At 38.5% G+C, this 25,429-nt stretch overlaps 1 protein-coding gene across 1 annotated transcript in view; it reads right to left on the reverse strand.

Annotated features, from left to right (window-relative positions):
* The window catches only part of cdkal1 (CDK5 regulatory subunit associated protein 1-like 1), a 195,190-nt gene that overhangs the window by 91,971 nt on the left and 77,790 nt on the right, over nt 1-25,429 (reverse strand). Inside the window, exon 10 of the mRNA XM_072460498.1 lies at nt 14,046-14,191. Coding sequence (XP_072316599.1) covers nt 14,046-14,191 — 146 coding nt within the window. The remainder of the gene's footprint in view (nt 1-14,045; nt 14,192-25,429) is intronic.

The following is a 25,429-nucleotide window of genomic DNA, read 5'->3' on the forward strand; positions in this document are numbered from 1 at the left end:
AAAGGTGTGCTCAATGCTTGTTGAGAAGTTAATGATGCGGTCTTTGCTGATTTCCTGTTGTTTAGACTGAGCCCATTCACAATGCTTGACTCATTAAGAAACACAGGTATGTAGGCAGTGAGGCACCCTCATTCAGTCGTCTCTATTACACTCAAGATTGGTTTAACATAAAGAAGTCAAAAGGGTACACTACATTATCACACACTTCATCCTTCATTGCAGTGGGAAAAAGATAAGATACGATATTCCTTTATTGTCCCACATGGGGAAATTTCATTGGTGCAACGCAGGTAGATACAGAGGTAGATACAGAAGAACAGATCACTTATAGGAAGTCTGAAAAACACTTTCAGTAGAAGATCTCCTATAAATAAATAAAAACTCCCATAGACAAATAAATACATAAATACCATTGCATGTGATCCCGACAGTAATTGCACATGAATATGTGTCACGACAGCACATAGATTGCACATGAATTCCAACAGCAATTGCACATACGACAGAATTGCACATCAGTATTAGGTTAGGTCAGTATTGCGCCGGGATAACGTGACGATCTCCGGGTAAGACGACTGTTCTCCGCAGTTTCATGAGTTCCTCCTTTGTGGAAACGCGGTACGGCGCCGGCCGGGGGGCGGGGCCGGAGCCGGGGGGCGGGGCCGGAGCCAAGACACATCGCAACGACACGACGAAAACACTCAATCCAGCCGAATAAAGTCAAAACAAGTTAATTTAAAGCGATTCCAGTGCGTGGCCCGATCGTTCGTGAAGTTCCTCTTTCATATAAACGTGTATATAAACGTGTACCGACGACACGCCGTACTTTAGCGCGGCCGGGGGGCGCGGGGGGGGGGGGGGGCTGGTGGGCTCGCTCGGAGCTAGCTCAAGCAAGCTGTTAGAAAGGAAAGCAAGGGTTGGTTCACATTACCAGAGTTGTCATCTTATCAGAGACGATCTACCCCAGACATTTTTTTTAGTACTAGTCTTCATTGCATTTTGATCAAGTTTAGACCAGTAAATGAGAACATCTTTCTGTAGGAGACAAATACATGATGATGCATCACATGAAATGCCTAAATGCTCTTGTAATAGGTTCACACAGGTCTGGGTTAAAAGCTCAGGTCTCAGGTGACCGAAAGGTCAGAATTTAGTGTTGTTTGTTTGTAATGCAGGGTTAATTACTCGTTACTTAACTTGATGAACGATCAGTTTAAAAGGGTAACTGAGAAAACGGAGTGAAACATGTCACACCAAATGACTTTAACATGAACAAGCATGAAAATCAACATGGATACCTGTTTGTGTCAAAAATGTCTAAAAGTATTACAAGTGAAAATCATTGTAACATTATTGGAAACTTTCCCCATACTTAATCCATAAAAACATCATCTATATTTCAGCTTTTTAAACATTATTTGTAATTATTGCACTACTATTTATTTTTTGTGTAGTGAAACCATTAGGGGAAAAGCTAATAAACATTAAAGACAAGTATGTCAGTGTAATTTCTTTATACAAAACTGTGCTGCTTTAATGCTTACTTTATTTAACTACTTTATAAATCTTCAACTAAAAACACGTAAGAAAGGAAACACATGTCCCGCCAGTACACAGGGTTGTCGCGCTGAAACCCTCTCACTTTTGCACGCTGTTCCCGCCTTCCTCCCTCTCTTTTCCACCTGGCTTGTCTGATCTGTTTATCATTTCTTCAGCTGCCGTTTAGACCGCTGCCGCCTGCCTGCCACTGTTTGAGTGAAACATTAGCCCTGCCCGTTACCTTAAACCTTTTGAGTCAGTGTGTAAACTGATGAAGGTAGGTCTTCAACAACAAATTAGAGCGAGCCCGTCTCCGCAGTGCACACAAAACTGTCACGCTATTGGCACATCTGACCTCCCATAACTCCTGCTGATTTGATGAAACTCATGACTAATCAAGGTGACTAAGATACTCAAACATTCAGCGTCAGCACAAAGCTCAACCGTCTGGGAGTGAACTGTTTGAAAGGATCCGTCGCCTTTCTCAAAACAAACTGAGCTTCTTATCACTATGTACTGCTGCCACTACGCCAATACAACACTGTATTGGACCTGTCCCAATGTTTAGATCTGACAATATTTGTGATCTCCTTGTGAATAAAACTCCATAAAACATGTGCGTATGTCATTAACTGAAATCCACTGCTAATAAAAGAGAAAAGCATGAAAGGTCAAAGTAATTTCCTTTATTAGCTTAATTTAACCACACAACATGGGCCTGTACGGTATATTTTTACAGACTGAATGAAACAGGAAGTAGTTAAGTGTGGTTGGTGCGGTGGATTCTGGTTTCCCACAGGTCACACTGGAGGTCGTGGGTCATGGTCCAACACCCAGCAGTCTGGATCACAAGGATTAGTCACCTGTTTACCTTTCCCAACGCCTCTGGGATCACATCTTTAACCCTAAACACAGCTGTGGTCTGCAAGAATGTGTCAACAACATGGCAAACTGCTGCAGGCTGCTGGGTTTTCTAAAATGATACTTTAATCTCACAATATCTATACTTAACTTTAATGAGTTACTGTATTTGGATTAACATGTGTGCTGAAGGATACAGCTCTATATGATGATGAAGGTGGTTTTAGGTTTTACTAATTCACAACACCTAGTCCAGGGTAAGATTTAAAAATATATAGCAAAAAAAATCATCTTTAGGCTTTGCTTGATTTAAAAAAAAAAAAAAACTTAATGAAAAAGATAATTAAAGGTGCTGTACCTGGCTTAAAAAGGTGAAACACGTAACTAATTATTTTTAAACTGTTTGCAGAGTTTAAAAAGTAAGTTACTGCTCACTTGCCTGATGCCTTCTGAGTCTCCCAACTATTCACTGTGGATGGATGGCTTTATAAATTAGATGCAGACAACACACAGCTGCCTCATTTTGACACTAAGGGCTAGGCATGTCCCGATCAGGTTTTTTTTGGCCCCGATCTGATTCCGAGTCATCTGATTTTGAGTATCTGCGGATACCGAGTCCTGATCCGATACTTTCGTAACACATTAGAAAAATACACAAATGCAACATTAACAGGTTGTCCCCAGTTTTTATTTTATTTCTTAACACTTTACCAGTGCACTTTACTTTGAGGTAGCGTGAATAAGAAATAATAGTGCAAAATTCGAATTAAATAAAAATAGCAGCTCAACATAAAATACCCAGCAGGCATGTAAACAAATAAGCAAAGTGCGTATTAAATGAAGGCCGTGGCTGCAGAGCCGCGGCACGGTCAAATAGCCCAGCAGTTTCAGGAGCCGCGGCACGGCCATATAGCCTCATGGCTAATCCTAACCCTAACCCGGCGCGGTCAAATAGCCCAGCAGTTTCAGGAGCCGCGGCACAAAATAACATGGCAGTTCCGCGGCTCTGTAGACACTCCCTTAAATGAAAGTGCAACAGTGTCATAGTAAGGCCAGTAATGTGCCTTTCAGAACTGCACTCTTAATTCTCTTCTGGCTTAAATAACAAGTGTAACATGTATGTTTTTCTTGATGAAATCAGTCGAGCCGTGGATGTCTTTGAGTCGAGAGTAAACCAGGGGCGAGTGTTTGAAGTGACCTACAATCTTCCTCGCAGTAGCCAGGGTGAAGCCGCGTTGGGAAAGCCCTCATGTACGCAAAGTTGGCAAGAATGCGCGACACAGCCCACACTCCGCACCCTCATCTCACCCACTTCATATTAGCAGCGTTGTCGCGCAAAATTACATCGACCCGTTGCTTATCGATGCCCCAGTTATTGAGCATTTTTTCTGTTTGATGCGCTCTGCTGTGTGGAATTCGCGAAATTCTCTGGGCATGGGTAAAACAAAACTAAAGTTTTTAAAATGTCATGATCCATTCATGCGTATAACGCATGAATGGTGAGAGACTTCTACTGGGGTATTCATGTCTAATAATAAGGCTACCCCAAATAAATTGTCTGTTTGCTGTGACCCGAGTCAACATTTTTCATCTGGGTCGGTCAGTAGGCAAATTCTTATTTTTTTTTACTTTGAGGGCAAAAAAAAAAGATCCAAATTTTGTCATTTTTTGAGTCGGAGTGACCACCAGGGGTCAGGCTTCAACAGTCAATGACGGAAAACGTCTCTGTCAACCCGATCGGGAGACTAAATCTCATGATTTTAAGATATTTCAATCGACCTTTTGTACGCCGCTATCCTTTATTTTGGTAGCGAAGGCGAGCGGGGGGAACAAGCGGGGGACACGGGCGCCGCCATGTTTGTTGTGATGACGCTACTGGGCGTGTTTCATTCCTAGAATGCATTTGCGTAAGTCAAATTTCACACCCTGACAGAGCCTGGCATTACTATGGACATGTCAGCGGCGCCGACAAGGGCAAACCAACTTGTTTAAGACAATGTGACGACTTTTACGCGCACTCTGTTTTGTAACGTGGAGGACTGAAAATGAAGACGCACATGTGTTACGCGATGCGTTCTCAGTCCTTTGAGATGAAAGTCAAGTTAACAAGCGTGACAAAAATATTTGACACGGTTTTTCAGGAAAGACCGGTCGGTGAGTCGGCAAAATAATTGAATAATAAAAGATTTTGACATTTTTTCAACAAAATGCTGATATTTATTTTTCAGTCGGCTAGTTTCATAGCGGGTCGGTCGGGTTACGGCAAACAGACATATTATTTTGCTCAGCCTAAGCTTGAAATGTATAGCGCTGATCAAACAAATAAGAGTAAAATGTATATTCGATCACTGATCAGGATTCAACATCCGATACCTACTTCTTCTCAAAACTGTTAATGCTGAAAGTCTTTTTTGAGTGATGAGACGAGCTGCAGCTCCATGCACGAACCCTCCCTCTCTCTCTCTCTCTCCCTCCCTCTCAGTGAGGTTTGTGCGTTAGTTAAAGATTTGGGAGATTTATGAGTTTTGTATGTGTTTTTCCCCAAGAATAAATTCTATAAACCTGTGTGGAGCCTATTTGAGGGGAGAGAACCGGGTCGCGAGAGGTGACCCATTAAAAAAAGTGGTTTGCTAGAAACACTGATCTGATACAGAGTCTAGAATTCTAAAACTAATATGGCGTCATTAGCAAACCGAAAGGTTGTGCTGCCCGTTGGAGTTAAGGAGGCAGCACAAATGCCAGGCTTCATGTGCACAATGCAGTGAGTTCGAATCCCGAATCCAACAAGTTACTGCATGTCCTCTGTTCTCTCTCATCCCCATTTCACACTCAACTCTCCAGTAAAATAAAGCATATGGGCCAAAAAATCCTATCCATACCTATTCTCAAATCCAGAAGCCTTCAGTCAGTTAAAATGTGTTTAACAAATCTCAATGTACAACAGTAATTATCAGTTGGCAGGTCGACAAATCAAAAAATAATTGTTAGTTGCAGCCTTATCCACTAAGCATTTACTTGAGTAATCACAACTGGGGTTAAGAGTAAGCAATAATCATTCACATGATAAGAAATCACAAAGGTTATTATTGCAATTATTTAGAAATAATAATGTCCCTCAGGTCTTAGGGACATTATGGTCCCTTTTGTTTACACTGCAGGTGGTTTAGACCTCCACAAATATGTACTAATTGTATAGATGTTGATTCCGCCCCCAACAGAACAGCGAGTGCTGCTATGGTTGATATAAAATGTGAATATAATATAGCTACAAGGTCTTTCTGGCAGTTGTACTTGATACAGTGTAGCTGCCACTGGACAAGGTTAAAGAGGTCAGAACGCTCATAGTGACCACAGGTAAAAACTCCGTACTGCAGAGCTGTCCCCATTCTTCAGCCCATATCTAGTCAGCAACATGCTGACTTTAAACTCTGCCTTTTCAGTTCGGCTTCACTAACACAGAGATATCCAGATTCATCTTTCAGGCAGCTTTTATTCCCAAACCTCGCTATTCTTTTTTTGCAGCATTTCATCTTTAGCCCCGGCGGTACGGCCACGCTTAATCCTCCTGGTGTACTTCAGGGAACAGCCAGGCTCGGATATTGTGGCAAAGTATGACACAACTGTGAAAAATCCCCTGACCACGTTCGCTCAATCTGTAACAGCCTTATTCCACCCTAACAGGATTTTCTCTATACATTATTACATAAAGACTGCACTTCATTATGTGATTTTAATTGATAGAAGCAGAGTGAAAGGGATGAGAAAAATATGGCCCGTGTTGGAAGACAGAAACAAATTAACCATTTTATGGAATAACTACTTCACTGATTGTTCGAATTACGCACAGTAGGGAACAATTGCACATTACTACAACTTGGTGAAATTAGGCATTAAGCCATTGCAAGAATATAACAGTTTTTAAGAGAGGATAAAAAGTGCATCAGAATTGGCCAAGGCTAAAAGTCACGTAGCAAAAGTCACTTGGCATATGCATTTACAATCAAGTTCTATAATGACTGTGATTTTAAGAAAAAGGGGAAATTGATTTTCTTTCCCACATCTGCACAATTCATTGAGCAAAAGGGTCACAGAAGTCCTCATTTGCCATTAGAGCTCCCGCTGACAGATTATTTGGGCACCTTCCAGATGCCTCCAAACTTGACGCATGTTTCAATATGGGGAGATGTGCTGTCGTGAGGGCATCAGGCTGGAAAAAATAGATTTGGGGGCTTTTCTGTGCTAAATAATTACATCTTGCGTAGGGGGATAACTACACTTAATAATGGGAATATAGATTTTTCTTCTCTGCCTGCACCATCTGCAATCAATGAGAGTTAAGCTCAAAAATAACGGCATTGTACTTACCTTGGCTACTTCCTCATAATCGTTCAAGAAAATATTGTTCAATTTGATTTATTATGCTGGTTTCAATCACAGGATTTCATGTTTGTACAGGACGAATTCATTTTAAAGCCTTAAATTACCATATATTTCTATCCTGTAGTAGTTTTGATACACATGAAAAAGGCTTGACACTGTCTAAAGCGGTGCAACTTTCAACACAAAGTTCTATAAGCTTCTAACCATGAGGTCTTACACTAGTTCTGATTAAAAGGATCAAAAAACATTCTACAACTGTTCAGGAAAGGTCCAGTTTTCGCCTATAAATGTGACTTTTTCCAGTAATAATACCAGTTCAAATGAATACAGTAGCTACTTTAGATAGTTTGAATATAACTCAGTATCTGAATATTGATATTTTACTAACCCTAAACCCAAACAACCACATATTAAGGTATAACAGAACAACACTTCACACAAGTTTGAATCTATGAACATAAAAATAAAAGATGGACGACACCTTATCACATGTGGGGAGTTATTCTCACTGATAAGCAGGGCCTTAGGCATTTGACCTTTTGGCCTTATTGGTGTTGGTGGCACTAAGCTGCTTGTGAGGAGAACTACTTATGTCTCTTTTGTGGGACAGACTGACATAGCTCAGGCTTCTCCATTGCCAAACACTTTGATGTCTCTTTTCGTATATGCTTAACATAATTAAAGTTATAAAGGTTAATAAGAGTTTTTTGCATGTTCATTCAATTAGATTTGCAAGGTGAAAAAAACGGAAATACAACTTTTAATTAACCAAAAAAATTCTCAATTTAAAATTGTTTAAAATAATATGAAAAAGCATTATGGCAAAGAGGCAACTGGGTGTATTTTTTGAGTACCGTTTAAGTAGAATCTTTATCCTTCCAGGAGTAATGTGTTTAGAACATCCACGCACACAGCTTGGTGCTTGTGTAATCATTCTCTGTGTAGTATGTGTAATCATACTCTGACAAAATGTCAATCATATTGGTGGAATATTCCCTGTCCATACAACTGCTGTGAATAAGTGTGTAAATAAGAGTGTTACTTACTATTTCCTTATTTTCTTAAGTCTTCTATAAGTTATCCATTCTCTCACTTCTGTACCTACTTGTGCGTTGTAACATTGAAATTTCCCCACAGTGTGGACTAATAAAGGCTTATCTTATCTATCCCATTAATTTTAATGTGGTTGCAATTTTTATCTTTTTAAAGTAATTTTGTCATTTGTAGACAGCGTTATTGTTGTTTGTATATAACGAGTAACAAATATCAATATCCAACTCAAACCTCAAGTTTGTAAAGTTTATTTACTGTAAAATGTATGGCACTTGGTGAAACAAAACAAATCTGCTGTGGCCCACTATATGTGCATTATTGTCCAGAACAACGTTCAATTTCAGAAACATTTATTACGGTATAATGTTGTTAGCATGTAGGCTAATGTTGCTGCTTACGGTAACATTCTACACACAAATGTGATAATGTTTTCTAGCAAGGCTGTGATGTTACTCACGTGTGGTCAAGTGGATGACCCTTGGTTTGCCACACCTAAAAATACTAATGCATTTATTTTCAGATTTAAAAATGTGTGTGACATTGTAACAGTTGCATTTTCATAATTTTGTACGACCCTACAATCCTGGTTTTATAATATTTCATCAAAGGAAATGTAATGTCAAGCTTGAATTTAAGTACAACAGCACTGATTCTGTTAAACATACTGGCAAAGTTAGGTCCCACTGTGTATCTGCAAAGTATTTTTTAAAAGCCATAGCACTGGACGGTTGTTGCTACCTTGTACAATTGGTTGGAACATGCACAATCTTGCTCTCTCTCTTGCTCAAACACACGATTACAGACACTGAGGGTGTGTTCTTGGCTTGTCAAAAGCCCTGGCCTCTCTCCCAGACCCTCAACTGCACCCCAGCAATTACTGCTCCAGCCAAAAGGGTCAGAGCACTGCATGTGTAGCCTCCTGCTATTGATTTCCCACAAGCACCGTCACCCAGTGTGGGATTCAGTCGGCCTCTGTAATAAAGACTAAAAATCGAATGACCATGTGCATTGCGAACATATTCGAGCATACAGCCAGGCCAGCCAGGTAATATAAACAAGACTATAGGAAACAATACACTAATGAGGACCAGGTTATTTCTGTATGTGTTTAAGATGTCAGGGGGGGAAACTCAATTTGACTAAAAAAAACATGGACATGGAAAGGTCATATGTCTAATAGGTCTAATGATCACTTGAAAAAGTGATGAATAAAGTAAATTAACCAAACTTTAAAATAAGTGGCACAAAGAAAAGTGCAGAATAGTACATGGACTCATTATGTATAAAGGCTAGGGGTGGGTACCGAACCCTGGAATCATAACGCCACCGATACCAAGTTTTAGCAGTTCACTGGATCAATAAGCTCCAGCCCCATTGGTGCCATTACCAGTAGATTCACGCAAACGGTCACACGGTCAAATACAAGCATGAGTCTTTATTCCTCTATATAGATGTACAAGATATGTTCCGTACGCATGCCCGTCGGCTCCCCTTTGATTACCTGTTGTGCATCAAGTGTGGGGGCAGCGGAGAACTGGTGCTTTAACTGTGGTGGAAGTGCTGTTTTGCTTTCTGTGCGGTGGTGACTTGAATCATGTGCGCACAGGATCCAAATGGAGAAGAGGTGAGATACGTGCATGAGTTTACACGTGGAAAGAGAAGGTGAGGATGAGCGTGGAGGGGGACAGAAGCGCGCATGGTACAGGCAGAGGCCAAAGCCGTGGCTTGAGCCAGGCGTGTGTGAGATCACCAGGGCACAGAGAGAGAGGTTGTCCCGCTAGTTTGCTCTTACTTTCTTGTATTTAGAGCGTGAAAGTTATAAATTTAAAATAATGAGTTCATTAATTCAAATAAATCATGCATAAATATGTTTCAGAGTAGATAAATAAATTAGCATTGGCCATTTTTTTTTAAATAAAAGTACAGATAAAAGAACCGTTAAAATACCGGATGGATAAGCAGTATAGATATGGAAATCTTAAACGATATATTTTTTTTTAAATTTTTTTTTTATTGTGGTTTGGTCAAAAACAAAACAAAAGGTGCTCAACATTCAAGCACAAAACTAAATTCGAGATACATTAATGTTTTTTGACCAGGTGTAGGCAGAAGCCAAAGCTTATTGTGCCTACCCTTCTCTCAAACGCTCAACATTGGTGGACATTTTATAGTTCATAAGCCACAGTTCATCAACAAAAACAACACTACATAATACTGGACAGTCTGCTCACAAGTATCCTCCACAAGCATTCAAGGTATTATAACAAAGCTGCATTTTCATTCTGCTAAATATTTTTTCTATAATTGTTTCCTTAAAGATCCTTTTAAACAGAAATAAAGAAATGGCATTTTTTAATTCATCGCAACAATTGTTCCATAATTTAACTCCTTTACTTGACAAACAATGTTCCCTCAGCGTTGTTCTCACATAAGGTCCGTCAAATATACACGTTCCCCTTAAATTATATTTACTTTCCCTCTGGGTAAACTTTATCCTCAATGATGTAGGGACTTGATTACATTTAACTAAATACATAAATTTAGCAGTATACAGGTCTACCAAATCATAAAATTTTAAAAGCTTAGATTGAATGAACAAAGGGTGACTCGGCGAGTTATAAGATGCATGATTGATCAGTCTAATGGCCTTTTTTTGTAGAATGAAAATTGGTTTGGTTCAAGTTTTGTATGTGTTTCCCCAGATCTCAATACCATATGTTAAATATGTAGTAATGAGAGAACAGTAAAGTAAATATAAGGCATTTTTGTTCAAAATATACTGCAATTTGTATAAAATTGCAATAGTTTTTGACACTTTTTTCAGTACATTTTGTATATGTGTTTTCCATGAAATTTTGCAATCTATGATCACTCCAAGAAACTTAATATAATTGACTCTTTCAATTTCATAACTATTTATTTTGATTTTGATATCATTATCTACATGTTTGTTACTGAATACCATAAATTTTGTTTTATTTAAGTTCAATGATAATTTATTTAATGCAAACCAGTTGTTTAGTTTATGCAGTTCTCTCTCCATCACCTTCACCAACTCACTAAAATTATGACCTGAGCAGTAAACTGTGGTATCGTCTGCAAACAAGATAAAATTAAGAACATCAGATACTTTTTGGATATCATTAATATATAATAAAAATAATTTTGGGCCCAAAACAGAGCCTTGTGGCACCCCACAACTAATTCGCTGACAACTAGACTCTGCTCCCTTCAGATGAACATATTGGAATCGATCCGATAAGTAATTATTTAACCACGAATTTGCTTTTCCCCTAAAGCCATATTTTTCCAATTTTTGTAATAAGATTGTGTGGTCAATTGTATCAAATGCTTTCTGTAAATCCAAAAATAAACCTATTGTATGGAGTTGTTGATCTAATGATTGGGAAATATTTTCAACCAGATTAACTACTGCCATCGTTGTGGACCTGTGTGCTCTAAAACCAAACTGATACTCATTTAATATATTGTTAACTTCAACATAGTTATCTAATCTTTTAACAAACAATTTCTCTAATATTTTTGAAAATTGTGAAAGTAAAGAAATGGGTCGATAATTACAAGTCAAATGTTTGTCACCGCCTTTGTACAAGGGAATAACCTTTGCTATTTTCATTTGATTAGGAACAATTCCTGTTTTAAAAGATTGGTTACAGATGTGAGTAAATGGATTGACAATATGTTCCATGATATTTTTGACTAAAAACATATCGAACCCATTATTATCTGTTGATTTTTTGTTTTTACAGCTCTTCACAATTTTCAATATTTCATTTTCATTTGTTGGGTTTAGAAAAAATGAATTTACACCTTCATACGTGACCCCAATCTCCATGTCATTGTTTTGAGGGGGCACAATTTTTGTTGCCAATTTATGGCCAATGTTTACAAAGTAATCATTAAACTCATGAACAATTCCCTTAATATGACTTATTTTGTCATTGTCTTTGTTCAAATAATTAGGATAATTAGGCCCGAGCGCCACAAGCTGGCGAGAGGCCTATTAATCTCGTAAGGCCGTGCGAAGCACGGCTGCGAAAGTGCGCACGCAGTGCGCACGAAATCGAGCGCGAAGCGCTCGCCCACTTCCAAACACTCACTAACGCACTCCTCCACTCATGCACGCCCCGTGCATACTAATTAGTTGTAGGAAAATGGAACATTATCGTTGTAAACGGGCGAAGCCCGTGCAAAAGTTCGCACTAAACGAGCACTTTACATTGGGATGACGACCGCTTCGCGGTCGTCATCCCCATATAAAGCACTCATTTGCGCTAAGTAGCTCACGAATACGTTCCCCATCTCTTACATGTTCCGTGCATATAAGCATGTAATGCAAAAATTGAACATTATTACTGTATAGAGGGCCAAAAACACAAAGTGGGCGGAGCCCACTCAAAATTATCGAAAGTACCCGTCAGTGACCAGGGACCCACACCATGAGGTAGGAAAGCGCGAGCGCTTTCCGAAAATGTATAGTTTATGATATTTGAAAAATGGGAAACATTGTTTTCGCATCGGAATATTATTCTTTCTTTCTTTCTTTCTTCTTCTCGGGACCAACCCCCCTATTTTTCACCCAGTGAACATTGACGAAAAGTCACAAAAATTTGCACACCTCTAAAAATCGTGCCTCTCTACATTCTGGCTATTTCCCTTTTCTAAAATAAAAAAAATTGGCGCGTCAGCGCCACCAAATGTACCAAAAATGCATTGAGAGATGGGAAATGACCCAAAAAAAATCTGATCGTAGAATCATGAAATTTGGCGCAGAGGTAGATGGTGACAAGAGAAGTAAAAAATATTATTACGGCAATGCCGTCCGCCCAACCAAATGTCGGCCATATTGCTTCAAAAATGGCTAAACATGACTTCGGAGTTTTTCCAAACGTCGTACTTTTACGAACTCCTCCCAGGGCGTTGGCCCTAAAAAGCTGAAATTTGGTGAAAATGCTACTGAGGAGTGGGACATCAAAAGTTATCCAAATTACATTGATACCTCTCACGGTCTCTGAGCGGCAAAGCCGCAAACTGTAGCTAGAATTTCAGAAATCTCCCATATTTAAAATTTCTGCCGTTTGCGCAGATAAAGTCCGAATTGCGTCAAATTAGAATCAGTTGTTAAACTCTTTGCCCTAAACCTACTTGAAGTGAAATAAATTCATTTGGCGCCACAGCGCCCCCTACAGATTTTATATGGAGGTTAAATGTTTAGTTTTGCGAAATTATATGAAATTTGACACACAACTCAATTTTAGCATCCCCATCAAAAAAGTCAATGACTCATGTCATAATTGTTATGGCGTTGCCGTAACGATGACCGAAACCTTTCATGTTTACACTTTAGACTTTCACAAACTCCTCCCAGGGCGTCAGCCCTATTAACCTGAAATTTGGTGAGACTCATCTTCAAGACCATCAAAAGTTATCCACATTTTCATTCAAAGAGTCACGGTGTCTGTGCGGCAAAGCCGCACATTTTGCCAAGAATTCAAAATAAAATAGCTTTTTGATGGTAAAACAAAGGGGAGAAGATGTGACAGCGTCACAGATTCAGCAGTAGGCGTAATAAAAGGACAATTGGGGCTCCTCTTGCGGCGTGGCGGCGGCGTGGCGGCGGCGTGGCGAGGGCCGATCATTGCCGCTTGCGGCTATATTTATTATTATTATTATTATGTCTCTTGTGTATTAAATCATTCATTATTTTCCATGTTCCCTGGATATTTTGTCTATGTTGCATTAATATAATATCATACCTTATAAAGAGTATGTCAAACTTCTGACTAGATCAATAAAAACACAAGGGAGGAATGTAGAGTTGCCAGTGACCTGAATACATAGATTTATATTTGGAGGCTTATGGCTTTGACTGCTGACCTACATGGGGTAACTATATGAAATTCACTGATTGCAACAGTACATGAATCTCATCATCTTAGAGAAAAGTCTGGTCAAAAAAGCCTTTAATCTGCAGCATTAAAAGACATGTATGTGACCATATAGATATTAAAAACAGTGTACTTTGAATGGTAGTACATCACAATTTGGATTATTATTTCTATAAGTCTGATCATCTTTATCTAAACCACAAATGCCCTACATGACTTTTCTATATTATCTACTTTGTTACATATACTCCTAAAATAATATTTTTGTCCATAAGTAGTGTATGACAATACTAAATAACGTACCTTTCTTTGAGGAAGTCCACCACTTTCCGGAAGTCGTCGGCGCAGTACTCCCTCTTCATGTCCATCAGAACACTGTCTGAGGCCGACTGCACAGGAACATGGAGGAACGCATACACACGAGGATGATTCAGGATCTTCGCCATTTCCTACAGATATGAGAAGGTGAACACACATTTTAGATAGTAGACCTAAATCGCTATAGGCAGACAAAGTAGGAGGTTGTATGTGATAAAATGTGAATATATGATTATATTTCTGTGATGTATTTTATCTGCATAATAGTGATATTTTATCTGCATCATTAGTCTAAGAGAAGAATGAGTGTGTGACAAACTGCATTTGTGAAGGGGTCGTAAAGATGGACCAAAGGAAGTTTACCCTAGGGGGTGTGACAGCCCAGAGGAGTTTGGGTAATGTTTACCCAAGGCTTGATCTCTAGGAAAAATACCAGCTGTAAAACAAGTGCCTTGATGTGAAGCTGACCAATGAGAAATGTGACCCGCCTATTCCAGAATATCTAATAAAACAAACCAGCATGGGAAAAAACGGGGTGAGACGCAGTCCCGGCGTTTTCTCCCAAGCTTGCCACACAAATGTCTGATATTTCTGTGTCGTTTCATATTCTAAGTTGAATTGTGTTCTCGATGTGTTACGGAATAGCATCGGTGTATTGTCTGATTCCATGACATTGTAGAGCTGAACTATATAGTTGTTGGATTTGAGTTTTTAAATAAGATCAATTGAAAAAATAAAAATACTGAAATCTGAACTGATAAACTAATAAGAATTCCATGCATTTCAAAACATGTTTGTGGAGGTCTAAACAGGGGTTAATCAACTAACTGTGCCTAATGTGTCCCAAAAAAATAAAGGTAGTAGTATTTCGATAATGTTGTGCTGTGATTTGTATTATTTATGTGTGCGCGTGCGTGTGTGTATGTGTTAGACGACACACACATATAAATAATACAAATCACAACCTGAGGAAAGAAATATCTGCTGTAATGATTTTCCCCGGCTGTGCCAAGGTTTGGTGGAGCACACGGCAGAGGATAATAGTTGACAACCTTAAATAATTGCAGCTTCCATTAACATTCTTGTCTGCCTGCACTCTTCTCACCTTACACCTGCAGTGAAAGACGGCTGTGCCCTCTTGTTTTATACTCCTTACAGAAAGCCAGAGAGGAGAATTCACCATGTCTCTGCTTGGATTTATAGTACAAAGAGTCAAGGCCGGTGCAGTAGGGGTTCTTTATGTCTTCAAAGTCAAGAGCTTGCAACAAAGCGCACAGGTCCAGGTTTCCGATCAAAAAGGTGAAAGGGAAGAAAAAGACATATACAAGTAAAGTTCAATTATATCCGTACGACTATCAGCCAATTGGATGCCTTGACTTGAGTGGAGAGTATGGTGTGGTGGTTTACAGAATACGTCAAGTGAAAGTGAAGAAACAGAGAAACTAGCATACATTCATATTACTACCTTACTTTTCGGACTTTAAGCCGCTTCTTTTTTCCCACGCTTTGAACCCGGTGGTCATTATAATGGTGCGTCTAAATTATAGATTTTTACTGGCTAACGGCCACCAGGGGCAATCTAGCAGGAAGCGCAAGCGTTTGACACACTGTAGAGGAAGAAGTTTGTAGACACGTATAGAGCTGGGTTGAAATAATCGTTTTTTAATCGATTTGCATATTAATGACCGATTATCGATACGTACGTCCAAAGATCGATTTTTTTAATTTATTTTTTAATTAAAATAATTTTCTACATTTCCCTCAGTGAACTTCAATCTACTTTCAAGAAAGATAATTCAGGACTCCTGGATTATCTTTCTTGAAGGTAGATTGACCCTTAACCTTTTCTTCCAGCCATCTACTACCAGTAACTACCAATACTTACTTACTTATAATACTAGTTTTAATATGTTGCTTCTCTAAACAGTCATGAAGTGAAGGAAACGGTTCAAATACATTTTTCATTGACAACATTAACCCCCGGATCAAATCGAATCGAATCGGAAATCAGATCGAAATCGGAGCGAATCGGATGGGATCTGAGAAATTGGAAAAAAACGATTTTGAAACGTAAAAATCGGAATCGAATCGATTCTTGAAATTTGAATCGAAACCCAGCTCTAGACACGTAATGTTTTCTATATTTTAAGCTTCAAATGCTGCATATTTTATAACAATCATATTCATGGAGAAATTAGTCTAATGAGGAAGTGAATCTAGACGCGGCTCAACACAAAGACACACATGGAGCGCGGACATGTGCTATATGGCGGTCTGCAGTTTAGAACCTGCTGCATTGAAATGAAACTTTCTTGGCCAGACTTGACCCGTGCATCACTACCGTGGACCATACTACTGTGTAAATATCTCATGTTACTCGCTAAGCTCAGGAGCAGATGAACCAGATGTGAAGACACAGACACAGGAAAATCAGCTCACACAGAGTAATCAAGGGACAGCTCTGATATGTTTACTGTTTAAGATTAAAAATGCTGTGTGTTTTATTACAATCCAATTCATATTCACTGAGAAATTAGTCTAATTACTCCCAGTAGACCGCAGGTGCACCGCGAGTTCCCCAGTTCAAAAGACGTGTAGTATATGTGTTAATATCTCAGATTTCAATGTGGGCACCTGCGGTTTATTGACTATTTCTATTTCCTTTGTAAATTACGTGTGCACAGCTTTTATTCAGGAGTGCTGTATAGCCCGAAAAATACAGTACTCACAAGGCGTTGTTGAATATTTTTCTTCTAAAATGCATTGTTCAAGGTTTGTAAGCCTTTGTTGCTAAGACATACTGGTATTGAGCTTGTAGATATGACATATTATGAAATGTAATCAAATAAATATTTAACAGCAAAACAAAACCATAGCAGTATTGCATGGTGACTAACGATACTATTTCAAACTACATTTCTGGTTTGTATTATATTATTTGTATGCATCAATTAGTTAATTATTTTCAGACAACTTAATGGTATGGTAATTATTTGGGCTGTGAAGAGGGCAAGAATCTGGTCCTATACAGCTATACCTATAAGAGCTATTCTCATGATTGGGTAAAAAGGCAACTGAAATGCATAAGAAATCATATTTAGGATTCATATACGAAGCAGGATTTGGCGTTGTGGGTTTGACTCCAATGATTTCCTGAGACAAAATGCTTTTATTTTGCTTGAAGCGGGATTGGGCAGTAAACACAGCTACTTTGTTATGACAATTATCTTTCTGTATATTTTTGTTTAAATGTTACCTTTTCCAAATAGGAAAGTCTGATGTCCCATTGCGCATAATTTATCTACTTAATATTCTGAAAAGATATTTTAATATTTATACTGCTATCCAATAAAATAAAGCAATATTTCCAGCACCAATATTTCCCCATTTCCTTACCAATTATGCTTTCATTTTACTACTAGACTGACAGACACATCTTTTTACACATCCCATTAATTAAAAGAATCCCTTTTTTTCTAGTTTAGATGATTTTAATTTATTTGGGTGGTAAAAGAGCGAGAGAGCGCACAGATGTCAGATTTCTGATGGACATAATCAGGATACTATCATTACTATGCTAATCACCACAAGTAGGAGAGAGAAAAGGAGAGGGGAGGAAGAAATAATTTAATGATTTCCTACAAGAATGTGCTGATTGCAGTCCGTCTTCTCAATTAAGATCTATTGTAGCGGGCTCCCTACTTCATATGCAGATACGGGCCGTTTGTGGGCACGCACGCACACACCGAGACAAAGCTCACTATGGAGCGCCACAGGGGGTTGACCACTGGAAGATCCAAATTAGCAAGAATTAATTTGGTTGGAAAATGGAGGCTGATTGGTGACAGAAATCAGAGCAGAACGTGTAGGAGCAAGGAGAGGGGGAAAACATGAAGTGAAACCTGCTTGTATGTATTTTTATTTTTCCAAAGTGAATGAATGGATGATTAATGGATCGTTGGCCCAAGTATTAATTACAATTTCTTATGACTTCCTCTGTTAATCCAGACATTTTAATGCAAGTATTTTACAATTTATATTCAACAGGGAAGTCGCAGGTATAAATTTGCACAACAGGGAAATTGAGCCAACAAATGGAGAAAAAAATATAAAGCATGGCATCATAAAATAAGCTTATTGATGATCATTTCACAAACGCTACGACACCAGGAGATAAAGCCACACATTTATGACCCCTGAATTTATAGTTATTATTGCTAGCATGTGACTATGCAGTACATCAGGTCGTCACAATAAAAATAAACCAAAATCCCAGTTGGTAGAATTAGAACAATTAGCCTCATATGTGACACATTATAAAATATATTAAGCCCAATATTTATAAGCATAAATTCCAAATGAGTATGATATGTATTCAAATAAAGTACTAAATAAGGACCGTGTCGATTCCCAAGTCATGGCAAAGGAGCAAAACATTGATACTGGAAATTCCTATTATATTGTCATTATTTAGCTTTGATTAGACTACTGTCAATTAAAGTATTTGTAGTACATGTAATTTCATGAGCTTCACTTTAATATGGACTGGGGAAAATAGCAATAGTAATATAGTGAATATAATTCACAAGCACTTTGAGGTGGGAGATAACTTCATACCAAAAAGTTGACATTATTGCATTACATGTTTGAGATTTTCTATACATCTATATATTGGAAGTATTGATAATACTGTAAATGCAATATTGAAGATACACAACATCTGAATATTCATTAAAAAAAAGTTTTAAAAATTAAAACTATAAAGTGATTGTAAAATCACTAACAGAAGTGCAGACATATTATGTCTGCACTTCTGTTAGTGATTTTACAATAATTTCACAAAATATCTAATAATTAAACTTGAACTAGTATGCTTAGACTTGTTTTACCACATTGCTGCTGAATTGAGAGAATATTGTCTGAATTTTATTAATGAGATACTCAAAAAAAGTATCTTGTTAATGAAAAATAAAGAAAATTATTTTGTCACTATCGCCTACTCCTTCAACCAAAGCATGTTGCACATTTTCACACTTGTCTGAGAGAGGCTGTCTTTACTTCATAGATACACACCATATAGCTAAGCTTCATGCATTTTTTCTTCTTTAACATCCTCCACGTCTCACAAATGTCAAGTAGCCTTTAAAGGAATGCCAAGAACTGCAGATAAACAGATAAATAATGCACAGGATTTTTTTCATTCACTCACTATTTATCATGTATGTATGTGACAGCATGCTTCCCGCCCACTAATGATCGAACACTACAGATATGAATCGTTGGTAACTGATCCCTGTGGAGCTCAAGCCCTTCTCCGTCTGTGGCTGATAGGCAGTTTAGGCAGTCTGAGGCATAAATGATGCTATAAGGGCACGTGTATTGCTTATCTAAAGGCTTGGTTTATTGCTCATATGAGGCAACAATCTCATTTGGACCAGTCAAACAGGGGCAACACAAATCACTACACACCCTTTGTATCCTTATTCGTCCTGAGAGTCCTTAACGCTACACAATGTTTTTTTGCACCATTCGTTGTGCCACTTTCTCCTTCCTCCCACCAGGCATCCGTGCGGTCGTATTCACACAACACGCGAGGCGCACTTTCCTTTCATCTCGGGGTGATCAGCCCAGATAGACAAACGCACCACAGAGGATCTGAGTTAACTGGCTTAGCTCAAAGCATCTGATATGTACCCCCTCAAATCAGATAGGAACAAAAAGAACATATAAAAACAGAGTGGAGCTAGATAAAAGGAGGCGGAATCCCTTCTTCTCTCTCTTCTCAAGAACTCTGTGTAGTTTGGGGATTTCGTTATGTGGGTTTTGGATCGAGAAAACTTTTGGTACATATGGGGATATTTTTCACTAATGAATGACTCGAGTTCAGTTAAACCTCACTGCATGACCTACAGACATTTTTATCAAGCATCTACCGATTGGTCGAGAGCTGTTATCAACACCAAATAAGTGGCAGGGGCTGACAGAGAAAGGGGCCTTTTCAGCAGATTCTATAAGTTACACAAAACACTGCACACTGTAATAATGGATGCAAATTGGTTTCAAGACTTTTAACAGAGACATATTATGCTACCCCCCCATAATATACCATATGCCCCCTTTATAAACCAGAACATCAACATGCCATGATATGCTTTTAATTTTAGGTGTACACAGGGAGATAGAGGCATCACTCAACTTTTTTTTGCCGAGCGCTCATTTATTTTAATTGAGTCATTTTTGTTAAAAGGATTAAATGTTTATCAAGATTAATTATCATGTTGCCATTTAGATTTAGTCAAATCTGTTACATTTTAGCAGAGGAAATCTAAATAATTAAGCAGTGCTAATTACCGTCACCTGCATGCTACAAATAGACCCTTTTCCTATAGGGAGCTCAGTTTTACTTACATATAGAGCACTTCTTTGCAGATAGTCATGGTATAGCCCCCCAAAAGCTATTGCACATAGTAACAAAATGTACAAACAGATACAGGAGCGTATTAAGAAGGTTATCCCAGGGGAGTCTATGGCAAAAATGATTGAACACGGTGGTCTCAGGATGATACGTTATGGCATTGTGTGCGTATTTCTATTTGTGAGAAGTTTATTCAGAAAAACTGGGCTCCCGGGGGTATTTCAAACACTTTGGAGTTGTATTTGATATTCCCTGGAGGGCAGAGCGCCTCCAGCACCTCGCATTGAGCACATAGCAATCTATAGATCGCAGGGAGAGAAATGTCCGTACTTTTCAGACTTTAAGCTGCTACTTTTTTCCCACGCTTTGAACCCTGTGGCCCATACACCGGTGCAGTTAATGTATAGATTTTTACTGGCTAATGGCCACCAGGAGGCACTCAAGCAGAAAGCACTAGTGCAAGCGTTTGACACACTGTAGAAGACGTCAGTCTAAGCTTCAAAATGTTGTGGTTTTTATCACCATCAGACCCATATTAACGGAGAAATTAGTCTAATGAGGAAGTGAATCTAGACACGGCGAAACGTATGACACACATGGAACCTGCCGCATTGAAATTAAACTTTCTTGGCCAGACATGGCCCCTGAATCACTACCATGGACCATATTTGTGTGTAAATATCTCAGGTTACACTCATAACACTATCTCGCTAAGCACAAGCTCAGGAGCAGATGAACCAGATGCGAAGACACAGTAAAATCAGCTCACACACCTTGAGTAATCAAGGACAGAGGGGACAGTAGGGACAGCAGTGATGTGTGTTCTGTTTGTTAAGCTTAAAAACTATTTTTCTTTTACAATAAAACTCATATTCACTGAGAAATTATTTTGTTTCTTTGTAAATTTTGTTGGAGCGGCTTTTTTTCAGGAGGGCAGTATAGCCCGAAAAGTACGGTACATTCGGTCGGTTGGCGACTGCACACTCAGATACTGCACAATGTGTAAACAGAAGTGGCTGTGATAAGTAAAGTCTATATTAGGAGAAAAATAAGATAAATAAAATAAAACCTTGTATCTTGCATGCTTTCACTTTTTAAAAGGGAATATTTTGAGCAACAGTAACAAGGACATAACGGGACATCACTGGGAAGCATAATTGAAAACTTTATTTGCATTGCAATTATAACAATTTGCAAAAGCTGCAATTTGGTCCAACAGCAAAACAATTTAAATAAGATTCTATGTTGTTAAGCTTGCACCTCATTAAGATGAGCACAATCTCAAAGAGCATATTTAAACATAGCCTCTATAGATAACAATATGTACATGATAAACTATTGTCTAGTACATTATATTGTTCTAGTGTTTATTTAGACTTTGCCCATAATAACATCACATTTAGTACTTCAAAGGTTTATAGAGGTTTAGACTTTAAATGGTACACGTGATGTATTTCTGTGCAGACTGGGATGATCTCACAGGATGTTTAATGGACAACAGCTCTTTCATTCATCGGGCCCAGACTGATTGCTACATATGAGGAGGGTACTTTCACACCTCATTTACTGACTCCGCAGGCACGCTATATTCAATCACACTCTCTCACACACCAGCACACAGGTATATGTGCATTAAAGCACACTATATGATTGGATGACCTACTGTTTTGCACTTGACAACTTTGACAATGAAATTACATGTGAGGTATGGGCACAGAACCGGACGGATGTACAGACTACGGTTGTCAAACATTTTTAAACCAGTTTTAGTATCGATTAGTATCTATGCATCGATACTGGCCCCTTTAACTCCAGCGACGAGTTCATCTCTGTGTCACCAGACACTAGACAACGTAGCAGAAGGATTATATATTATATCGACCTGCTCTTTTCCACAACTGTATGGCAAGGTATGAGCTCTTTGTCGGTCTTCATTTTGTGTCTCTGGCCCTGATAATTGTGGAAAAATTGCTTAGAAACTTATTCATGTTTGATATTAAAGCCACCCCACTTCGACATATATGATCAGACACAATTACGCAATCAGATTAAGACCAACCAAGTACAACATTTATCCAAACAGTAGATCTGTGTGTAATAATGGAACATAATCAAACTTAGTTGGCTCCTCATCACTACATTAAAAAAAACATCAATAAATAAAAACATTCTGTTGTTGAAAAAAAAAAAAAAAAAAGTATATACTTTAATGTTTGGTATGGAGTATAAAGCTTGTCTTAATCAAAATCAAGATGAAATTTTAGTATCGTGACAACACTAGTACAGGCAGACATGAAGTGGAGAGACTGAAGGTTCAAATAGGCATTTGGGAATATAGAGGGTTCGTTTTACTGTGGAAAAAGGGAGACTGATGGCTCAATGCAATCAACTAGAATGGCCAGGGCATCTGGAACAAGTGTATTTATAATAGCTACAATCAGCAAATAGTGGAATGGGGTTGTCTTCACCTGTCAGGAAAAAACACAGACACTAGAATACAGGACTGTATGTAAGAAACAGTAAAAAGCCTAAAAATGTGCAGAGTGAAAGTGCAGAGGTCGCGTTCGGGCTCATCTCCAGCCATTCACGGTGCCATTACAGAAACAGGCATCTCATCTGACTTGTACTCACCATGACTGATTGACTAGAGAGATTTGACATTCACCATTACACCTGTCCTATTCCAGTGATTACTATCATTATGAGCAGCACTCGGCAGAGGACGGGGAACAGGGGCAAGGGAAAGAGGAAATCCAAAGTCTGATGAAAAAAGGCAGCATTTCTTCTTCTGGACCATTACATTATGCAAAGTTGAGAAGGTAACACAGGAGTGGATGGTATAGTTAAAGGATTTATCAATATTACTCTTAATGATGCCATTTATTGATACAGCTTTTTAACAATACCCCAATTGGTATAAGCCAAAAATACACAATACCCCAATACCACTAGACGAGGTTGAGGTCATCGCCCGGCAGCCTCCCGTCTGTTCTCTCAGCCTGAGTTTGTGTGCCGCTCGGAGCAGACACAGACCGAGAGAACCAGGTGCGGAAATGATCCAATACAGAGTGTGGCACGCCGTCAAGACAGGTGCTGCCAGGTCACGTATATGGAACGTATTTTATGACAGAAGATGCGTTTGCCGCTCGTTTGTGCCCGAATGATGTTTGCGTTCAGAGTACCGACAGGGCTGGAGCTTAATGATCTAGTGGAGCGTTAAGACTTGATGCCGGTGCTGGTAAGATACAGGTTTTGGTACCCGACCCCAAGATAATTCCACATTTAGAGATAATTTTAAGTTATTTTCAACTCATAAATGAAAAATGAACAGGTGCACTTCCCCCACCTGTGAATTTGAGAAAGTCAGATGTTTGGAGAGTTTAGGTACCGTAGTTATACAATGGCCGAAAATGTTATTAATAGCAAACAGATATGGATAATTTGAGTTAACACTTTAAAAAACAGGACACTTTCAGTTCAACTTATCACAATTCAAAGACTTTCAGCTTTTATGCCAATACATCAATTGCAACAAAGGGCAAAAGTATGAATCTTTTTGAAGTTGGCTTTGACATAATGTGCGTAGTCAATTCGTTTCATTTTTAAATTATATTGCTAATTCCTTCATAGAAAGCATGTCCATCCCTGAATCTCAGTCATTATATTTACAATGGGTCAGCTACACTAAACCACTATCAAGGAAGCACCGGCAAGTAGACTCAAGAGTGGACACTGGAGACAAAAGGCACAGATAAAACCACTCATAATATCTAGGTTAATTGACAATGGAATTAAAGCTAAACTTATAATTTAATTCTTTGCGTCAACATTAACAATAAAAGGGGCCGGTGATGGCATATGAAAACTCTCTTAACACACACCAGCCATGCAAGTGTGCCGTTCTGCTATATTTCTAATTATCAGTTAATTGTTATTCCCTATCATTAGAAGGGTGGTTTTTTAATTGTAATGTAGCCAAGCAGAAAGCCTACCTATACATGTGGGGGACAATTAGCCACCTCCATTAACCCCTGCTTAATTACAACCTCCACTGCTGCTTCCCACAGCACTTTTCCCGCTCATTTTTACCCCTTGTATCTATCCCCAGGCCTTTATCCCCATTATGATATATTCTGCCCTCATTTCATTCAACTGTCATCTTGATTATTTGATTTAAAAGTATATCTGTTGTGAGCTGCATGTGTTTTTTCAAGTTCACTTTTCTAGGTTATCCCCAGGATTTACCCTCATATTGGCATTAAGTTTTTCAATTAATACTTCTTCCCTCAACTTAATATGAAGAAATGTCCTTGGGGATAAAAAAGGAGACAGTACATTATAAAGCTTGATATGAATGGCACAGATTTGGGGATGAAAGCGGCGAGTAAACATCCAGGAAAGCTGATCATTTTGTCAATAAAGAGATGTTATTTTAATTAAACCATACATTTAAAAAAAAAAAAAAATTGGATTACACTTAAAATATTTTTGGATATCCACTTTATATGGAATGTATTTGAGTAGATCTGAAAATTGTACACTACATAATTTAACCATTATCTATATCACAATAAGCAATGCAAGAGGACGCGGACACTAATTAATAGTAATACTAATTTTAATAAGTCATTGTTTTAATTGCAGTTTTTCTTTGTATGCTGTTGGCTAATTAGTGGGCTTGAAAACAATTGTACAGAAGTTAATGTGCATTTACAAAGAAGTGATGCACAAAGACCTTGGCCAGACAGAAAGTAAGTGTGAATGAGAGAGAAGAGGTCGAGGGAGGAATAGGGTGGATAACTGTGTCCATTGTTCCATTAGGGAAGACAATAATGACTGATAAAATGGGGCTGCTAAAGAGGACACAATGGTCCTTAATTGACTCATTAGGAAAAGAAGAGAATGAACTGCGCTAATGAATGGAGAGCCACAACTAAACTGCTTCGCAAGCAAA

Source organism: Eucyclogobius newberryi, unplaced genomic scaffold (assembly GCF_026437365.1).
Source record: "Eucyclogobius newberryi isolate DKJ021-1_F unplaced genomic scaffold, fEucNew1.0.hap1 SCAF_3, whole genome shotgun sequence".
In the NCBI taxonomy this organism is placed as follows: Eukaryota; Metazoa; Chordata; class Actinopteri; order Gobiiformes; family Gobiidae; genus Eucyclogobius; species Eucyclogobius newberryi.